This window comes from Stegostoma tigrinum, chromosome 14 (genome assembly GCF_030684315.1).
Source record: "Stegostoma tigrinum isolate sSteTig4 chromosome 14, sSteTig4.hap1, whole genome shotgun sequence".
NCBI lineage: Eukaryota > Metazoa > Chordata > Chondrichthyes > Orectolobiformes > Stegostomatidae > Stegostoma > Stegostoma tigrinum.
Genome location: NC_081367.1, coordinates 75,605,181 through 75,626,662, shown reverse-complemented (window position 1 = coordinate 75,626,662; position 21,482 = coordinate 75,605,181). Strand labels below are relative to the sequence as shown.

At 47.2% G+C, this 21,482-nt stretch overlaps 1 protein-coding gene across 7 annotated transcripts in view; it reads right to left on the bottom strand.

The window, feature by feature from the left end:
- Window positions 1-996: 996 nt before the first annotated feature.
- The window catches only part of LOC125457920 (uncharacterized), a 62,133-nt gene continuing 41,647 nt past the window's right edge, over window positions 997-21,482 (bottom strand). For 5 of the 7 annotated variants that reach the window (XM_059650919.1, XM_059650920.1, XM_059650917.1 and 2 more), the window contains exons 10-11: window positions 16,524-16,630; window positions 997-3,694 (exon numbers count right to left, since the gene is read on the bottom strand). In XM_059650919.1, the coding sequence (XP_059506902.1) occupies window positions 3,683-3,694; window positions 16,524-16,630 (119 nt within the window). In that variant the 3' untranslated portion in view covers window positions 997-3,682. Of the gene's footprint in view, window positions 3,695-16,523; window positions 16,631-21,482 lie in introns of those variants that run through there. The other 2 variants (XM_048542713.2, XM_059650922.1) reach the window with 2 other exon arrangements.

Genomic DNA, 21,482 nt, shown 5'->3' with positions numbered 1-21,482 from the left:
TGGTTCATGCAGGGAGAGGGACAAAGATTCTCCCCAAATCTGGCCTCAATGTGAGAATGCGGTTGTACCCTTAATCTTTGGCTCAGATCAGAAGAGAGATCAATGGCACTCTGGTTTTTACAGTGAAATACGATTTTTTTTATACAGTCTGTGTTGGAATAATCACGTACAATGTGGTTCCTGTGCCCTTTCTCTTATTCTATACATTCAATCCTGTGAAACACCGAATCAATGATAGATGGTCCTGTGGACAGCCCTAGGTCACCATGATCTCATGATGTTTAACAGGCCTTGGGATCTTTCTATGCATCCTATTCATTTGCATTCCAATTTACTGGGTGTACTCCTTTGAGTATGTCCCAGAATTGCTTATCTCTAGGGGCTGTTTGAATTCTGTTGCCCATTGTATTCCTTTGCTATCTCTATCAAATTCTGTTACCCACCCTTAAATTTTCTCACTGTCCTAATTATATTTAAAAGACAGCTGATTCTAACTAACTGCTGCAAGATTCATATTACTAATTTATATTATAAAGTTAGTTATCTGTAAGGTTTTATAATTACCTCCACTGTTAGCACGCTTTAGCTAACGAGTTGCAAGCAATTTGTTTCTTACAGATATCCCTTTAATGATAAAGAAAAATGTTCCCACGACTAATTAACTTGCACATTTATGGTTGAATGTTTTCCCTAATACTTTTGTTACATTTTGGTCATATATGTATATCTATAATTATGTTGAAACCTATCTCTGAGATTACCTGAAGAATCTTTAACCAGAATCTATTTCTTAATATTGTGAATAACTTCAAAGAAACAACTGATTACTACAAAATAACTTTAGCTGTTGTTTTCACAGCTACATGATGAGTTAAGACCATAAGACATAGGCGTGGAAGTAAGGCCATTCGGCCCATCAAGTCCACTCTGCCATTTAAATTATGGCTGATGGGCATTTTAACACCACTTCCCTGCACTCTCCCCATAGCCCTTGATTCCTTCTGAGATCAAGAATTTGTCGATCTCTGCCTTGAAGGCATCCAACGTCCCAGCCTCCACTGCACTCTGCGGTAATGAATTCCACAAGCCCACCACTCTCTAGCTGAAGAAATGTCATCTCATTTCAGTTTTAAATTTACCCCCTCTAATTTTAAGGCTGTGCCCACGGCCTATAAGCTATACCATTTGGCTGTCTCCAAGAATGAGATTTACACCCCTTGTTCTCACTGACGCAGTTCACCTCATGGATTAACATCCTTTCATTAATGAGGCGGAAATCAATCACATATCACGGTTTGATGAGCTTATTTGATCCTTCAAATTTTATGAGCCACAATCCCTTTTGTTCAGAAGTTTTGACTTCTTCTTCAATGTTTGTTACAAATTTTCAAGCTGTCTGCCCATGAACATCCTCTAATCGAGCTGGGATAACAAGGTGCAGAGCTTTATTATAGCTTTATTACAATTATTATATTTCAAGTCCCTTCAAGAGGAACACAGCAGGCCAGGCAGCATCAGAGGAGCAGGAAAGCTGATGTTTCAGGTCTGGATCCTTCTTCAGAAATATCTTAATGAACTGTCTCTGATTGCTGTTTGTGCAGGGCCTCCTGTTCATCTTGGAGTAACCACTGTTCAATGGTACCATTGTGCACCACTTAGATGCTGGAGCAGGTGTTTAATTCTGTTTTAATCACTTGTCCACCATTTTGTGTCTAAATGCTGGAGCTGGCTTTTGAATTCTGTTACCCCCTTGTCAGCCATTTTGTGTCTTTCAAATATGGGCAGCTCTTTCATACCACATATATGAAACATATAGATCTCAGATAAAATCAATGACTTAGCTGATTAAATGAATAAAAAAAAGCCTCCTCTTCAATGAATTCCTCCAGAGCCAACCAGGACTCCCCAAAATGAAAATGCAACTCCTTATTTTTAAAACAAACTGTTCAGTTCTTCCAAAAAACGCTTTTGCAATTACAAAAAAACACCCTTTAACATGTATAATGTTTTATAGCCTTCTAAACTTAGAATAAAAAAAACCTCAGGCATTCATCAAAGGCCCTGAAAAGCTCATTTAAAAAAAAGTCCAAAAATTCAATTTTTTTGGGATAATAAGGTGCAGAGGTGGATGAACACAGCAGGCCAAGCAGCATCAGAGGAGCCGGAAGGCTGATGTTTTAGGCCTTTCTGAAGAAGGGTCTCGGCCCGAAATATCAGCCTTCCTGCTCCTCTGATGCTGCTTGGCCTGCTGTGTTCATCCAGCTCTACACCTTGTTATCTCAGATTCTCCAGCATCTGTAGTTCCTACTATCTCTGAATCAATTATTTTGGGTTTTTTGGTATTTTTCAATGTTCATGAAATAAAATGAACAAAAATCTTATACTTGAAATATAATAATTGTAATAGAACAATAATAATTCTTTAACTAAGCCTGCTATGTCAGAGGAGCTGTAAGATCTATGCTGCAACAGGAAAAACAGCTCAAATAGGGAGAGATTGTAGAACTCTGAGGTATAGAGGGATCCGCATGCCCTGAGTATGAGAACCTCAACTTGTTGATATGCAGAGACAGCAAGTGGTTAGAAAGGCAAATAGAAGGTGGTTATTAATTATAAGGAGATTGGAATATGAAAGTGGGGATGTTTTGTTACAGCTGTACGAGTATTGGTGAGACCATAGCTAGAGGACCGCATCTCTTTATTTATGAAGGGACATAATTGCATTCAAATCAGGTTAGAGGAGGTTCATTCGACTGATTCCTGGGACAAGGAAAGCTCTGCCATCTTGGGTCTGTATTCATTGGAGTTTCGAGGATTGAGAGCTGATCTCATTAAGACATACGTGATCTGACTTGACAGGGTGGATGTTGAAATGTTTCTCTCGTGAGAAAGATTTGGACCAGGGGATAGCAAGAACTGCAGATGCTGGAGTCAGAGATAACACAGTGTGAAGCTGGAGGAATACGGCAGGCCAGGCAGCTTCAGAGAAGCAGGAAAGCTGATGTTTCTGGTTTATGCCTGCTCCTCTGATGCAGCCTGGCCTGCTGTGTTCCTCCCGATCCACACTGTATTGACTTGGGCTAGAGAACACGGTTTACAAAATACAGGTCCCCCATTTAAGATAGAGATGAGTAAAGGCCTGTTCTCTCAGAGTCCGTAGAATTCTCTTTTCCAGGAAGTGATGGAAGCAGGTTCAATACTGTGTGAAGACAGATGGATTCTTGTCCAACAAGAGCGGCAAAGGGTATTGGAGCAGGCAAGAAAATGGAGTTGAGAGGCCACAATAAGATTGGCCGATATCTTACTGAACTACTTGCTGAGCTCAAAGGGCTGAATGGCCTCCAACTTCTAATTCATTTGTTTGTAAAAGGATAACGTGCTAGGAAGCACGTGGCTTATTCTCCTTCAGGTAACATTCGCTTGCTGCAAAAGAAATTTAGAACCTATCGAACAGACCTTGGTTTTTGCTAAAATCAGGAAATATGGCTCATTCCCCCAAGCACAAGAGGACAGAAAAGTTATGAAAACATTATGAAGGGCATGCACCATCACACTAATGAGAACAAAGTCTGTTTTCAAGATTCTGAGCTTTTGTTCTTTGTTGAGAGGAAACTGTAGTTCCAGCTCTCTTTAAAGCTAGATCCAATACTCCTGTAGGTCACTCATCCATCATTCCATCCGGTTACTTCTTTTTCTGTAAACATAGAAGATTATCCAGTGAGATTTGTCTTATAATTCTCTCCCTTCCCATCCAGAAAACACTAACTGTTTTTTCAGCAGGTTTCCATGGATATTGTTTCCCCTTCTGCAGTTTGTCATTACTCTTACATTGTACCTCAGTGGGAACATTGTTACAAGAAGTCCCCAGGCTTATCCCCTTTCAACACTCATGAGGCACAGACGTGGCAGGAACTGCAGATGCTGGAGAATCTGAGATAACAAGGTGTAGAGCTGGATGAACACAGAACCCCAAGCAGCATCAGAGGAGCAGGAAAGCTGATGTTTCGGGCCTAGACCCATCTTCAGAGAAAGCTTTTTCTAAAGAAGGGTCTGGGCCCGAAACATCAGCTTTCCTGCTCCTCTGATGCTGCTTGACCTGCTGTGTTCGTCCAGCTCTACACCTTGTTATCTCATGAGGCACATTCAGGATATCAGTCAGGAGGGAGAATATTGGTTATTTTTATTCCCCTCCTAAACCTGGCGTTCCAATGCCAGTTGTAGGCATCCTGAGTGTATGTAAAATAAAATCTATTCATCCTCATTATCCAGGTCCTCATAAACCTTTCAAAAGAAATATTTTGCAAATTCAAATCCACATGCCTTCTTTGATAAGTCAAGGATTAATCCGATGTTGTTGTGGATGTCAGAATGGAGTTCCTGCGTCAGCAGGTGGCACTCTTCTCCATAAAGTGATAGAAATTAACCCGTAACTTTGCAGTTTCCATTTCTCATCATTGTTCATACTTCCTGGTTCCAAAATCATCACTTTCAATGTTATAACTTCCCTGCACCACCTTATCTGATCACTTCAAGACTTTTAAATTTGAAACATACCCTTTAATTTTTTTTCTCTAAGTAGAACGAATTCATTCCCTAACTTCCATTTCCAGAATCAATCACCATACAATTTGGAATCATCATCATTTTCTGAATTTATTTCTCTAAATATGGAGCACACTGTTGCCATGAGTTTTTGAAATCGAGAACTGGGGTCAATGCTGTAAATTTCTAAATTGCAATTCGTCAACTGATTTCATCGGTCACTAATTAATAGACACTGTGTGCTTCTTAACTCATCAGGAAGCAGACAAGGTGTGATCAGATAAGGGAGGGAACCAGGTCATCAAATCCCACACAATAGAAACTAAACTGTGAATACAGATTCCACAAGCATCCACTCCCTCCACCATCACTCAGTAGCAGCAGTGTGTACTGTCTACAAGATGCACTGCAGAAATTCACCAAAGATCCTCAGACAGCACCTTCCAAACCCACGGCCACTTCCATCTAAAAGGACCAGGGCAGCAGGTACATGGGAACACCATCCCCCGCAAGCTCCTCTCCAAGACAATCACCCTCCTGACTTGGAAATGTGTCGACGTTCCTTTACTGTGGCTGGATCAACATCCTGGAATTCCTTCCCTCATAATATTGTGGGTCAACCTACAGCACATGGACTGCAGTGGTTCAAGACTGCAGCTCCCCATCACCTTCTCAAGGGAAACTAGGGATGTTCAATAAGTGAGAACCAAAAGAGCTGTGGATGCTGTAAATCAGGAACAAAAACAAAGTTGTTGGAAAAGCTCAGCAGGTCTGCAGCATCTGTGGAGGAGAAAAAAAGAGTTAACGTTTTGGGTCTGGTGACACTTCCTCAGAACTGTTCTGATGAAAGGGTCACCGGACCCGAAACGTTAACTCTTTTTTTCTAATCCACAGATGCTGCCAGACCTGTTCAATAAATGCTTTCCCAACCAGTGATGCCCACATCCTAAGAGCAAATTTAAAAACTGTAAATCTATTATTTTAAATGTATGCGTGACAAGACAGTAAAGTTGAATGACTGTTCTCGTTGAGATATCAGGAATATAACTTGCCTCATTGCAGTGACGGAACTGTTGCCTCCTGTGCCAGTAGATGTCAGCAGAGTACTTGAGGAAGATTAGCCATATCTTAATGAATGATGAAGCAGGATCAATTGGCCATACCACCTTCTCCTGCTTGTATTTCACATGTTCTCATGCGAATATAGGTACCTCCACAATGGAGTGGTGTCGTGGGAAGGCCCAATGGAATACTGCAATACTCACAGCCAATGCTAGTACAGGACAGATGGTTGACTGCCTCTGCAGTTTTGCAGGGACCCAGTGATGTTCCACAATCCAAACTCCCACTTTGCTGCCTCTTGCTGTGCCCAAGCAGCTGACAAACTGTCTGGTTAGTACATGCGACAAACCATGCCTTTCGTACCTTCTGTACGCTGGAAAGCCCGTCTCCTCTTGCTGCACTGCATCGCACCTGTCCCTGATTATGCTTACTGTTCAAATTGAAATGCACTTGTGCACAAATGTCCTTCCTTGTCTGCTGCTGCTATGTGACCTCTACCATGAGGCACATACACTTCAGCCATCTTAACCACTCCATTCCAGCCAGACTGTTGCCTTCTGAACACAGGCCATTGTATCAGAAGTGAAGCTGAGATTAAGTGCTGTGATGTGGAGCTGCTGGTGTTGGACTGGGATGGATAAAGTCAGAAGTCACATGACACCAGGTTATAGTCCAACAGGTTTATTTGAAATCACAAGCTTTCGGAGTGAAGACCCTCCATCAGGTGAAGTGGGGGGAAATGTACCTTAAATCCACTTCACCTGATGGAGGGTCTTCGCTCCGAAAGCTTGTGATTTCAAATAAACCTGTTGGACTATAACCTGGCGTCATGTGACTTCTGAGATTGAGTGTGGAAGAACTGTTAAAAAAATCACTGCTTCTGTCAGAGCGACATTGGAATGTTCAGTGAAAGCTGCAGAAGCAATCGAAATAACCTAAGAAAACACAATGAAACAGTCTAAACTGGAAATACTGGGGAACAGAAAATGGCTGTAGATTTTCATCTCCCAGTCTCAATTAAAATGGAAGGTAAACTGGAACAAAACTGGCAGCTCTTCTACAGGCAGCAGCAAAATTACAAAATAGAAATGCAGCTGTTTAACATACCAGACCAGTTATATGTCATTACTTCTTTATTTCATTTCCTCTGAAATAAAGGCTAACATTCCATTTGCCTTCCCAACTCGTCCCTGAACTTTGATGCCAGCTTTTTGTGATTCTTGGTGGAAGACTCTCAAACCATTCTATTCCATATCTTTCTGCAGTATTTTGCCTTTCAAATAATATTCAGCACCTCTATTCTTCCTGCCAAAATGTATAACTTCAAATTTCCCCGCAGTAAATTCTGTCTGTCAAATTTTTGCACACTTGCTTAACCTGCGTATATTCCTCTGCAGAGGTGGTAGGGGACTCGGCCCGAAACGCCAGCTTTCCTGCTCCCCTGATGCTGCCTGGCCTACTGTGTTCATCCAGCTCCACACTTGGCCTGCTGTGTTCATCCAGCTACACACTTGGCCTGCTGTGTTCATCCAGCTCCACCCTTGGCCTGCTGTGTTCATCCAGCTCCACACTTGGCCTGCTGTGTTCATCCAGCTCCACCCCGTGTTGTCTCAGATTCCTCTGCAGACTCTTGTCTCACTTGCCTTCCCACCTATTTCTGTGTCATCTGCGAATGTGCTTATAGAACATTCATCATCCAAGTTATTCATGTGTGCTGTAAGTAACTGTTTTCCAGCACAAATCCCTGTGACACTCCACTAATTACAGATTGCCATCCTGAAAATGTCCCCTGGGTCTCAATGTTCTGTCTTCTATTAGTTATCTAATCCTTTGTCTGTGCTAAGATACTGTCTCCAAAATCATGGGCTCCTGTCTTATTAAGTAGTGTAATGTGTGGCACTTTATAGAACACCTTCTAAAAATCCGAATACGTCACATTGACTACTCCCCCTTTATCTATCCCATTTGTTCCCTTCTCAAAAAATTCTCATCAACTTGTCAGGCATAATTTCCTCTTCATGAAGCTATGCTGGCTGTGCTTGGTTATGTTATGCATTTATAAACGCTCTGCTATTACATCCTTTACAGTAGGCTGGCACATTTTCTCAAATAGAGATGTTAAACTAATTAGCATTCAGTTACCTGTTTTTGACTCTGTCCCTTTTTAGACAAAGGTGTTATATTCGTAGTTTTCCAATCCACTGGGACTGTTCCAGAATCCACGGATTCCTGGAAGATTACCCACAGAGCATTGACTATCTCTGGAGCTTCTACCCTTAATATCTTGGAATGTATCCTGTCAGGTCCAGGGGACTTATTGTTCCTTAGCCCCATTACTCTCTCTTACACTTTTTCTCTATGGGGTATAGCAAGAGATTGGCCCGAGGTAATGATGCTAGCGCGTTTTGAGAAGATTTGTAGCTCAGATTGAGGCTCGCTGAGCTGGAAGGTTCATTTTCAGACATTTTATCACCTTTTTTTATTTGAACAAATATACTTTATTCATAGAATGTACAAAAAATAAAACATTTATACACCTACCCAGTCATGCAAGCCACTCCGGGTTACCCAGGGGGTACGTACACCAACTAAAGTCAAAAACAAAACAAAGAAAAAAATACAAAGCAAAGAAAATACCCCGGCAGTTGTCACCCCGCACAGTCCCAGTTGGCCCCCTGACCAGTTGGGGAAAGCACCAGCTGGGACCAGTTACCAGATAGGGGCCTTGTTTCTATTCTGGACGAGGGGTTTCATACGGTGGTCTTTCCCCACCGCGCCTTGGCGGCGGCTGCCCCAAGCTTTAGCACGTCCCTCAGCACGTAGTCCTGGACCTTGGAGTGCGCCAGTCTGCAACACTCGGTCGGGGTCAGTTCTTTCAGCTGGCAGACCAGCAAGTTGCGGGCAGACCAAAGACCGTCTTTCACCGCATTGATGGTCCTCCAGGCGCAGCTGACGTTGGTCTCGGTGTGCATCCCGGGAAACAGCCCGTAGAGCACAGAGTCCCGCGTCACGGAGCTGCTCAGGACGAACCTCGACAAATACCACTGCATCCCCCTCCAGACCTCCTGTGCATAGGCACACTCCAGAAGGAGGTGATCGACAGTCTCGTCCCCCCCGCAGCCGCCTCGAGGGCAGCGTGCGGTGGCGCAGAGATTCCGGGCATGCATAAAGGATCTCACTGGCAGAGCCCCTCTCACCGCCAGCCAAGCAATGTCCTTGTGCTTGTTTGAAAGTTCTGGCGGTGAGGCATTCTGCCAAACTACTTTGGCAGTCTGCGTGGGGAACCACACGACGGGATCCACCCTCTCCTATTCCCGAAGGGTCCCGAGGATACTACGTGCTGACCACTGCCTGACGGCCTTGTGGTCAAAGGTGTTTCCTTTCAAAAATTTCTCCACAAAGGACAGGTGGTACGGAACGGTCCAACTACTCAAAGCGTTCCGCGGCAACGAGACCAGGCCCATCCTTCGCAACACTGGGGACAGGTAGAACCTCAGTAAGTAGTGACACTTGGTGTTTGCGTACTGAGGATCTACGCACATCTTGATGCAGCCGCAAACAAAGGTAGCCGTCAGGGCGAGGGTGGCGTTCGGTACGCCCTTTCCCCCATTTTCCAGGTCTTTGTACATGGTGTCCCTGCGGACCCGGTCTATCCTCGACACCCAAATGAAATGGAAGATGGCCCAGGTGATCGCAGCAGCGCAGGTCCAGGGCATAGGCCAGGCCTGCGCCACATACAACAGTACCGAAAGCCCCTCGCACCTGACAACCAGGTTCTTACCCGCGATGGAGAGGGACCGGAGAGTCCACCTGCCCAGCTTCTGCTTCAGTTTGGTGATACGCTCCTCCCAAGTCTTAGTGCATGCCCCAGCTCCACCAAACCAAACACCCAGCACCTTCAGATAGTCTGTCCTGACGTTGCAGGGGATGAAGGAGCGGTCGTCCCAGTTCCCGAAGAACTTGGCCTCGCTCTTACCCCTATTGACTTTGGCACCCGAGGCCCGTGCAAACTGGCCGCAGATGTCCAACAGTCTACTCACCGACCGACGATCGGTGCAGAAGACAGCGACGTCGTCCATGTACAGGGAGGTCTTGACCTGAAAGCCTCCGCTTCCTGGGATAGTCACGCCCTTCAGGCTCACGTCCTTCCTGATGGAGGCGGCGAAGGGCTCCACACAGCACACAAACAAGGCAGGAGGGAGCGGGCAGCCCTGCCTGACTCCAGATCTAACAGGAAAACTGTCTGATTCCCACCCGTTGATCGAGACTGCGCTAACGATGTTTGTGTAGAGCAGCCGGATCCAATTGCGGATGCCCTCCCCGAACCCCAATTTGGAGAGGATGTCCCTCATGTAAGCATGAGAGACCCTGTCGAAGGCCTTCTCCTGGTCCAGGCTGACGAGGCAGGTGTCCACCCGCCTGTCCTGTACGTAGGCGATCGTATCCCTGATGAGCGCGAGGCTCTCAGCGATCTTCCTGCCCGGCACAGCACAGGTTTGGTCAGGGTGAATCACTGACTCCAGGACAGACCTGACCTGGTTGGCAATGACCTTGGCCAGGATTTTGTAGTCCACGTTCAATAGTGAAATGGGACGCCAATTCTTAATTTCTTCCCTCTCCCCCTTCCTCTTGTAAATGAGGGTGATGATGCCCTTCCTCATGGACTTGCACATTTCCCCTGCCCGAAGCGCACTATCGTACACCTCCAGCAGGTCCTGGCCAACCAGGTCCCACAGAGCAGAATACAGCTCGACCGGTAAGCCATCTCTCCCGGGAGTCTTATTCCCCTCCAAGGACTTGAGGGCTCTGGTCAGCTCGTCCAGGGATATCAGCTGGTCCAGCCACTCCCTCGTGCCATCGTCTAAGACCTCTGTGATAGACGACAGGAATGACTCGAAGGCCGTGCTGTCCGTGGGCTTCGCGTCGTACAGTCCAGCATAGAAGGATCTGCTGAAGCTCAAAATGTCGGGCCGAGACAACGTCACCGAGCTATCGTCCTCCTTCAGCCGGCTAAGCACAGAGCTCTCTTTGTGCACCTTCTGAAAGAAAAAACGCTAGCATGTCTCGTCCTGCTCCACGGAGCGGACCCTGGACTGGAAGATTATCCTGGAGGCCTCCGCGGCAAAGAGCGAGGCTTGCTGGCCCCTCACCTTGCGGAGGTCCTCTGTGACATCGACCCCCATCAACTGCAGAAGGAGCAGGCTCTGCACCCTTTTCTGGAGTCGCGACAGCTTTCCCCGCCTCTCTCTCGCCTTCTGAACACCCTTGAGGACAAAGAGCCTCTTGATGTTCTCCTTCACCGTCTCCCACCAGTCGCCCAGAGACTCAAAGAGGGCCAACCGGCGTACTCCCTCTTAAGCTCCTCGACGTTCTCTGGGGTCAACAGAGTCGTGTTGAGCTTCCACGTCCCCTTGCCGGCCTGTTGGTCATCCTGTAAGTGACAGTTGGCCAGCAGGAGGCAGTGGTCAGAGAAGAACACCGGCTCGACGCCGGTGGACCTGACCAAGAACACCCGTGACACAAACAGGAAGTCTATCCTTGAGCGAATAGACTCGTCTGGCCGTGGCCAGGTGTACCTCTGCTGCGCTCTGTCTGCAGGGGTGCTGAAGACGTCGAGCAGCTTGGCGTCCTTCACCGTGCCCATCAGGAATCTGGACATGACGTCCAGGTGACTCCCCCCACCCGCTGTTCCCACGCCGGATCTTCCATCTGTATCGATGATGCAGTTGAAGTCTCCGCCTAGGATGACCGGCCTGGACGTAGCCAGCAGGGGAGGAAGCCGCTGCAGGACGGCCAACCGCTCACTCCGTACCACTGGGGCGTACACGTTGATCAGCCTCAGGGGAGCGTTCCTGTAGGTGACGTCAGCCACTAGGAGGCGCCCCCCCCACCACCTCCTGAACTTGAGAGATGGTGAAGTTGCGCCCCTGCAGCAGAATAGCCAGGCCCGATGAGCAACAGTCGTTACCCCCCGACCAGATCGAAGGCCCACAGGTCCAGGCGCCGGACCATTTCCCGTACCTGCTGAGGTGCGATATCCCGCACTCCTGCAGAAACAGGAGGTCTGCCTTGATGGTGGTCAGGCAGGCCTACGTGGACACACATCTTGCGGTGGACTTGACGCTGCGCACATTAATGCTCGCAACTCGTACCCCCATTGTGGGCAGTGACTGCAGTACCCTCCCCAAGTCCAAGGTCCAGCCCCTCCATCTGTCCCTTCATGCCCATTGCCCGGGCTAACTGCTGGATGCTCTCTGGGCTGAGGAAACCGTCCGTGCTGCCTTCTGGGTGGCATCCCCCCGTCGGGGGTACGGAGGCAGGAGAGTCCAGCTCTGGGTCAGGCTGGGGACGCGCTGTTTCCTCCTTCCCGCCTGGAAGTTCCGGGGGGTCCTCCAGTGCCCCAGTGGTGCATGGCTGGGTGTCGGAGGGAACCTCAGGACGCCTCCCGTCCCCTGGAAGTGGGGTGCTGCTTTCCTTCTCAGTGGAAGTCTTCAGCTTCGGCGTTGGGCGGGCGTTCTCCGAATCCCCCTCGTCAAAGGAGCTCTTATAGCCCCCCGTAGCTGCCTCTTCCCGCCTGATGGTTGCGGAGCTGCAGCCCTCTGGTGCGCCTTCCTCCTCGCCTTCTGGACCGTCGTCCACTCCCCTGGGTCGCCTGTCGCCGCCTCCATCGACTCCGGGTTGTCGGGGGGGAGCGGTGCCTGGAGGGGCGCTTTGCTGGCCTCAGGCCCATCCTGGGGGGCTGGGCCCTCCTGCACGACCTGGCCCTCCTGCACATTAGGGGGGGTCCTTGCAGGGCCCTGGTGCCTTCCTCTCCTCCGGGGGGGGGGGGGGGGGGGCTGGCCCCGCATTGCCCCTGCCGGCGACCTGGGCATAGGTGGTCCCCCGCCGCAGGCATGCCCTATAGAGGTGGCCCGCTTCCCTGCAAAGGTTGCAGCTTCTCTCTCGTGGGCAATCCTTTGCAAGGTGTCCCTCCTCCCTGCAGTTCCTGCAGATGGTGGCTTTGCAGTCGGCCGCCCCGTGACCTGACCTATCACAGGCATGGCAGACTTTAGGTTGCCCTGCATAGGTCAGGTAGCCCTTGCTCCCGCCGATCGCAAAGCTGGTCGGTGGGTGTACAATGTTCCCGTCCGAACCCATCCTCAGCATCACCTTGACCTGCCTCTTACTGGTCCAGATGCCAAAGGGGTCCACGATGTCAGTTAGGTCCCCTTCCACCTTCACATACCTTCCAAGGAAGGTCAGGACATCAGCTGCTGGCACATGCGGGTTGTACACATGTACAGTCACCATACGGCTCCTCTGCGCTGGCATCACAAACAGCGGGACAGCGGTCAGTACAGAGAGCAGTCCCTCACCTCCTTTTTCCTTGAAAACCTCCAGGAAGTGCTCGCAAAGCTTGGCACTCCTGAAAGTTACATTGTAGAAACCTCCTCCAGGGATATACTGCAGGCAGTAAATGTCCGCAGCAGCAAACCCACAACAGTCCAACAGGACCCTCTTCACGAAGAAGGTGCGGTCCACAGGTGCACCTTCATCCACCTTCTTCACAGAAACACGGATGGTGTTCCGGACCCCCTGACCTGGGGCACGAGCACTTGCCGCAGCCATCGTTGCAGGTTGGCTGCTCCCCTGAACCAGCGTTAGGCTGAAGCCAGCATTAAGATCCATCGGTTGCAAGGGTGCACAGCCAACCCGACGTCTTCCTTCCACCTCCAAAGCAGCGCTCTCCTCCTCTCGGTCCACAAGAGAGTGGGTCTTTATTTTGTTCTGGACGTAAGCTGGTTCACTGAGCTGGAAGGTTAGTTCCCAGACGTTTCATCACCATTTCCAGGTAACATCATCAGTGAGCCTCCGACGAAGCGCTGGTGTTATGTCCCGCTTTCTATTTATCTGTTTAGGTTTCCTTGGGTTGGTGATGTCATTTCCTGTGTTGATGTCATTTCTCAGAGGGTGGTAGATGAGGTCCAAATCAATGTGTTTGTTGATGGAGTTCCGGTTGGAATGCCATGCTTCTAGGAATTCTCGTGCATGTCTCCGTTTGGCTTGTCCTAGGATGGATGTGTTGTCCCAATCAAAGTGGTGTCCTTCCACATCTGTATGTAAGGATACGAGTGATAGCGGGTCATGTCGTTTTGTGGCTAGTTGATGTTCATGTATCCCGGTGGCTAGCTTCCTGCCAGTTTGTCCAATGTAGTGTTTGTCACAGTTCTTGCAAGGTATTTTGTAGATGATGTTCGTTTTGCTTGTTGTCTGTATAGGGTCTTTTAAGTTCATTAGCTGCTGTTTTAGTGTGTTGGTGGGTTTGTGGGCTACCCTGATGCCAAGGGGTCTGAGTAGTCTGGCAGTCATTTTGGAAATGTCTTTGATGTAGGGGAGAGTGGTTATGGTTTCTGGGCCCGTTTTGTCTGTTTGTTTGGGTTTGTTGCTGAGGAATCGGCGGACTGTGTTCATTGGGTACCCATTCTTTTTGAATACGCTGTATAGGTGATTTTCCTCTGCTCTGCGTAGTTCCTCTGTGCTGCAGTGTGTGGTGGCTCGTTGGAATAATGTTCTAATGCAGCTTCGTTTGTGGGTGTTGGGATGGTTGCTCCTGTAGTTCAGTATTTGGTCCGTATGTGTTGTTTTCCTGTAGACGCTGGTTTGAAGTTCCCCATTGGCTGTTTGCTCTACTGTGACATCTAGGAATGGCAGTTTGTTGTTTGTTTTCCTCCTCTTTTGTGAATGTTATGCCAGTAAGGGTATTATTGATGGTCTGGAAAGTTTCCAGCAACATCAACCTGGCCAAAGAAACACTGACTACACTATTAGAAGAACAGAAGACACATACACCAGACGCCACCAACCTCATCAGCAAGGACAACATCATCAAGCTAGTGGACCTATGCCTCACCACCCACTTCACTTTCAATAACAAAAGCTACAGACAAACCAACGGTACACCCATGGGATCTCCGATATCAGGGTTCTTAGCAGAGGCAGTAATGCAGAGACTCGAACAAACAGCTCTGCCAACCATCCAACCCAAACATTGGGTCTGCTACGCGGATCACTAAACGAAACAAATTAGAGGAAACCTTCAAGACCATCAATAATATCCTTACTGACATAAAATTCACAAAAGAGGAGGAAGGGTCTGATGAAGGGTCCTCTGATGAAGGGTCTAGGCCCGAAACGTCAGCTTTTGTGCTCCTGAGATGTTGTTTGGCCTGCTGTGTTCATCCAGCTCCACACCTTGTTATCTTGGATTCTCCAGCATCTGCTGTTCCCATTATCCCTTTTGTCTGTGTAACTGCCTTTCTCTCTCTTTGGGCTCTATCCTATCATTTACTCCCTACCCCACCCACCTCCCTATTTTCTGCACATAAACTGACGTTTTCCCAGCCACCATCAGTTCTGAGGAAGTGTCTCCCGATCCAAAACGTTAACACTGTTTTCTCCTCCACAGATGCTGCCAGACCTGCTGAGCTTTCCCAGCAACTTTGTTTTTGTTCCAGTTCTTTGGATATCTATTATCGTTGAAAACCTGGAAGAGGTACTCCTCCTCTTGGCACAGTTCCATGTTGCTGCAGTGTGTTGTTGCCCTTTTACATACTGTTCAAGAAGAATGAGTATCCAAAGAACTGGGTCAGAAGATGCCGTCACGAACAGCATCAGAATGTTACTACACGCCCCGACTCACTCATCACACTACTCTTCATCAGGAACACTTCGGAATCCACCACAAGACGCCTATGGCCGCTGGGCATCAGAGTGACACACAAGCCCACGTCAACCCTATGACAACTGCTCACCCAAACTAAAGACCCACTCCCCACCATGGACAGGGCCAATGTCATCTACAAGATCCCCTGCAGAGACTGCGAGAAACACCACATTGGACAAACAGGAAGGAAACTCACAACAAGAGAACATGAACACCAACTGGCTACAAAAAGACACGACCAATACTCACTCATCTCAATCCACATGGACAAGAGAACAACCAATTCAACTGGGACAACACCAAGATCCTGGGACAGGCTCGGCAGAGACAGGCACGAGAATTCCTGGAAGCGTGGCACTCCACGAAGCAGTCTATTAATAAACACATTGAACTTGATCTCATATACATTCCATTACGGAGGAAACCCGGAAGTAGGGCAATCCATCTCAACGGACCCCAGAGTTTAAAAACCAGACAGGAAAACACACCGACGCTTCATCAGAGGCTGCACTGAGGATGTTACCAAGCACCGTAGCGAAATGTCTGCGGAACAACAAACCAGCTCGGCGAGCCAACCAACCTCAACATGAGCCACAGATCTACTCCAGAACCTTAGAGTTGGTCATGCTTGAGGACAGTTTTTTTAATCTGGAGGAACATGGGTAATTAGTTAGCATAAACAGTGCTGTAGATTTGGAATGCTCTTTTCCACAAATAGCAGTGAATGCTGGATTTGCTGTTAATTTTTAATCTGAGACAGTTACATTTTTGTTAACCAAATGTCTTCAGGGATATGGGCCAAAGGTAGCCATGATCTCATTAAATGATGGAAGAGGTTTAAGGGGCTGAATGGCTTATTCCTGCCCCTATGTTATTCGAAATGTCCATGATAATGCCTGAAAGGTTTTGTTGTATAAAAAGAGCGATGTATAGAAATGCAATCATGTGCAAATGCTCTTCCTGATCTTCCACAGCCATCTGACCTCTTTGATGTGCAGATATGGCTAGCTCAGAGATTCCGTCTTGACCAGATAGTCACCTGGTGAACACAGAACGCTCATGTCCTTAAACAAAAGTACCGCTGCATGAGTCTCCCCATTTCTAATGCACTGATGCTACTTTAACCTTCTCTTAAGCTCAGGAACTCTGGATCTAAACTAGATTGAAATACAACATTTTCAGTGGTTTCCTGCTGTAACTCCATACTGTTGCTTACCTTCTTTCTCTTACTTTTCTTCAGTTTTTTGGAGCTGTTCAAAATGTTGCTAAAAGTATCCTCATTCATTTGAGCTGTCACTTTGATGTTTAAACTCTGCAGCTTTGCTGAAAAGGAAAGGAACACCACACATCATTTTCCCAAAAGTAGGACTGTCAGTGGACACCTTCCAACTGGAGATGAGGCTCATCCACAGTGTTCCTCCTTTCTGTTTTATTGGCATGGGACCTTGTATCGTGAGCCCTTGCCATGTTAATCATGTGAAATTACAGCAGAGCCCAAGTGTTAACCACTAACAAATCCAAACTGCAAAACACATCAGACAGTTACACTGCAGTCACACATCAACTGTCTAAGCCACAATTCATACAGAAGGAGGCTGTTTAGCCCATTGTACAAGTGTTGGTTGTTTGTAGGAGCGACAGCATTTGTCCGACGCCTTTGTCTTTTCACTTTGTACTGTGAGTTGCTCCCTTTCAAATTCTGAAAGTAAAAGTTGCATGTGCTTCCACTGTCCTTCCTGGACGTGTACATCATAAAAACTGTGTGGTACTTTATTCAATGGGTGAAAATTACTGCAGTAATAGTTTACCTTATACGATAATATCTAATTTCGCTCACAGATATTTTATGTAAATTACCTTAAATTTGTGACTTCCTAGCAATAGGAGCAGTTTCTTGTTGTCTCTTCTATTAAAAGTCTTAGTTCCTAGCACTTCTGTTACACTGTCAATGGCAGAGACAATGTTGGGGTGGGGGTGTAGAATGAGTGGGAGTGGGGAGCTCATGAATGTTTAGGGAGCTATGGTGAGTGTTGTGAGTGGGTGACATCAAGTGGGTCTCACAGTCTTTCATTCAAATAGGCTCAAGTCGGAGACAAGTAAGGCGGGTCCTCTAGCCAGCTTCGCTTGGCATCTGCCACCTTCCAAATTACTTCATGGGGAAGCAAGGGCACTTGGCTCGTTGGAATATGAAAAAGCAGCGAAGGATGGTTTAAAAAGAGACCAGTCCTCTGGACCAGGATGTTTCTTGACCGAAACGTGTCATCTCTGTAAAACACTAGATTAAAGAACAATCTTAACTAGCCGCCCTTTGCTCTTTTTCTCTCCTTTTTTGCTTTCACCACATAGTTATCTGTGGCAGGAATAATAAACAGTAGGATCATAAATTCCTTCATTGTTGTGCGCCATGTAATGATAGCGTGTTAGCAAGAGTTAGGTATTGCCAGTTCTCCCTTGTTAAAGTCACTGGCGTCTGATGAACAGTCATCGGAATCAAAATGTTAACTCTGCTTTCTTCCCACCCATGCTGCCAGACCTGCTGAGTTTCTCCAGTAATTTCTGTTTTTATTTCAAAAACAAGAAAGTTTGCTCTCAGCAATTGTAACTTGCCTTGGGGGATGGCCAAATGTGTCATTACCTTCAGATAGGTGCTTTCTTGGATAATGATACATCAGTGCATAGAACATAGAACATAGAACATTACAGCACAGTACTGGCCCTTCAGCCCTTGATGTTGTGCCAAACTGTCATACCAATCTCAAGCCCATCTAACCTACACTATTCTATGTACGTCCATATGCTTGTCCAATGATGACTTAAATGTACATAAAGTTGGCGAATCTACTACCATTGCAGGCAAAGCGTTCCATTCCCTTACTACACTCTGAGTAAAGAAACTTCCTCTGACATCTGTCCTATATCTTTCACCCCTCAATTTAAAGCTATGCCCCCTCGTGCTCGCCGTCACCATCCTAGGAAAAAGGCTCTCCCTATCCACCCTATCTAACCCTCTGATTATTTTATATGTCTCAATTAAGTCACCTCTCAACCTTGTCTCTAATGAAAACAGCCTCAAGTCCCTCAGCCTTTCCTCATAAGACCTTCCCTCCATACCAGACAACATCCTAGTAAATCTCCTCTGCACCCTTTCCAAAGCTTCCACATCCTTCTTATAATGCAGTGACCAGAACTGTACAATACTCCAAGTGCGGCCACACCAGAGTTTTGTACAGCTTCACCATAATCTCTTGGTTCCGGAACTTGATCCCTCTATTAATAAAAGCTAAAACACTGTATGCCTTCTTAACAGCCCTGTCAACCTGGGTGGCAACTTCTGTGTACATGGACACCGAGATCTCTCTGCTCATCTACACAGCTAAGAATCTTACCATTAGCCCAGCACTTTGCCTTCCGGTTACTCCTACCAAAGTGCATCACCTCACACTTGTCTGCATTAAACTCCATTTGCCACCTCTCAGCCCAGCTCTGCAGCTTATCTATGTCTCTCTGCAACCTACAGCATCCTTCGTCACTATCCAAAACTCCACCGACCTTCGTGTCATCTGCAAATTTACTAACCCATCCTTCTACGCCCTCATCCAGGTCATTTATAAAAATGACAAACAGCAGTGGACCCAACACCGATCCTTGCGGTACACCACTAGTAACTGGTCTCCAGGATGAACATTTCCCATCAACTACCACCCTCTGTCTTCTTTCAGCAAGCCAATTTCCGATCCAAACTGCTATATCTCCCACAATCCCATTCCTCCGCATTTTGTACAATAGCCTACTGTGGGGAACTTTATCGAACACCTTGCATTTTCATTCCCACGCCAATGTGGAGCTATGGTGGGAAAACCCTTAGAATCCAGGATTTGAAATGGAATTAATAGCAATTAGAAATCAAAGACAGTTAGCATGGATTTATTTAAGGTAAGTTAACCCAATCTTTCAGAGATTTTAAAATAATATTACTGTCAGGGCTGGACTAATTTCTCCAGATTGCGGTCACCATAGACACAGTGAGGATAATCTTAACTCACATCTCCTACTCACCAAAGGCAAGTTTGAGTTAGGCGACAAATTAGAATTTTAAAAATTTCAAACAGGGCCCTGGCTCACCAGATTGTAATTTTAATGGAGACAAAATAAGACTGTACATCACCAAGGCACTACACAGAAATGCATTTGTGGGTTAAACTTTTTAAGACGATGATCTCTATTTTGACATGTTTTTAATATTTAACCCATTTGTTTGTGTTTTCAGGGTTGTGAGAAACTTAGCAGGTAAAAATTCTGGCTCTATTTGGGGGGGGCGGCATGGTGGCTCAGTGGGTTAGCGCTACTGTCTCAGGGTGCCAGTGACCTGGGTTCAATTCCAGCCTCTGGGCGACTGTCTGTGTAGAGTTTGCACATTCTCCCCATGTCTGCCTGGGTTTCCTCTGGGCGCTCCAGTTTCCTCCCATGGTCCAAAGATGTGCGGGTTAGGGTGGATTGGTCATGCTAAATTGCCTGTAGTGTTCAGGGATGTGTGTATTAGAGGGGGTTAGGTCTGGGTGGGATGCTCCAAGGGGCGGTGTGGACTTGTTGGGTGAAGGGCCTGTTTTCACACTTGTAGGGATTCTATCATTATGTAAGTACATTTACAGCACTGCTCCTACAGCAGAAATATTCCCATTCTGCATCCACCAATGACCTAACACACTTACAGAAGCAAAATACTGTGGATACTGGAAATGTGAAATGAAAAACAGACATAGCTGGAGAAACTTGGCCAGTCACTCAATGTCTGGGAGAGAGAAACAGAGTTAATGTTTTTAATCCAGTATAACAAGGTGTAGAGCGGGATGAACACAGCAGGCCGAGCAGCATCATAGGAGCAGGAAGGCTGATGTTTCAGGCCTAGGCCCTTCTTCAGAAAGACCCTTTTCTGAAGAAGGGTCTAGGCCCGAAACGTCAGCTTTCCTGCTCCTTTGATGCTGATTGGCCTGCTGTGTTCATCCAGCTCTACACCTTGTTATCTCAGATTCTCCAGCATCAGCAGTTCCGACTATCTCTGAATCCAGTGTAAGCTTGGTGAAGAGTCAGACTGGGTTTGAAACATTAACATTGTTTCTCTCCTTACGGATGCTTGATTCCACCTCTGTATGATCCATCAATCTCTTCCCCACACACTTTTTTAAAAATTTGTTTACAAGTTTTGGGTGTCACAGGCTGGGCCAGCGTTTATTCCTAATTGAGAGTCAACTACATTGCTGTGAGTCTGGAGTCACACATTGGCCAGACAGGGAGGCAATGGTCTAGTGGTATTATTGCTGGACTGTTAATCTAGAAACCCAGATAATGTTCTGGGGACCTGGGTGTGAATCCCACCACAGCAGATGGTGGAATTTCAATTAAATTTTTTAAAAAATCTGGGATTAAGAGTCCATGAAGATGAGCACGAGCCCATTGCTGATTGTCAGGAAAAACCCATCTGGTTCACTAATGTCCTTTAAGGAACCTTCCACCCCAACCTCAAGTTCACCTGGGCCATCTCCAACACATCCCTCACCTTCCTGGACCTCTCAGTCTCCATCTCAGGCAACCAGCTTGTAACTGATGTCCATTTCAAGCCCACCAACTCTCACAGCTACCTAGAATACACCTCCTCCCACCCACCCTCCTGCAAAAATACCATCCCCTATTCCCAATTCCTCCGCCTCCGCCGCATCTGCTCCCACGATGAGGCATTCCACTCCCGCACATCCCAGATTTCCAAGTTCTCCAAGGACCGCAACTTTCCCCCCGCAGTGGTCGAGAGCGCCCTTGACCGTGTCTCCCGCATTTCCCGCAACACATCCCTCACACCCCGCCCCCGCCACAACCGCCCTAAGAGGATCCCCCTCGTTCTCACACACCACCCCACCAACCTCCGGATACAACCCATCATCCTCCGACACTTCACTATCTACAATCCGACCCCACCACCCAAGACATTTTTCCATCCCCACCCTTGTCTGCTTTCCGGAGAGACCACTCTCTCCGTGACTCCCTTGTTCACTCCACACTCCCCTCCAATCCCACCACACCCGGCACCTTCCCCTGCAACCGCAGGAAGTGCTACACTTGCCCCCACACCTCCCTCACCCCTATCCCAGGCCCCAAGATGACTTTCCATATTAAGCAGAGGTTC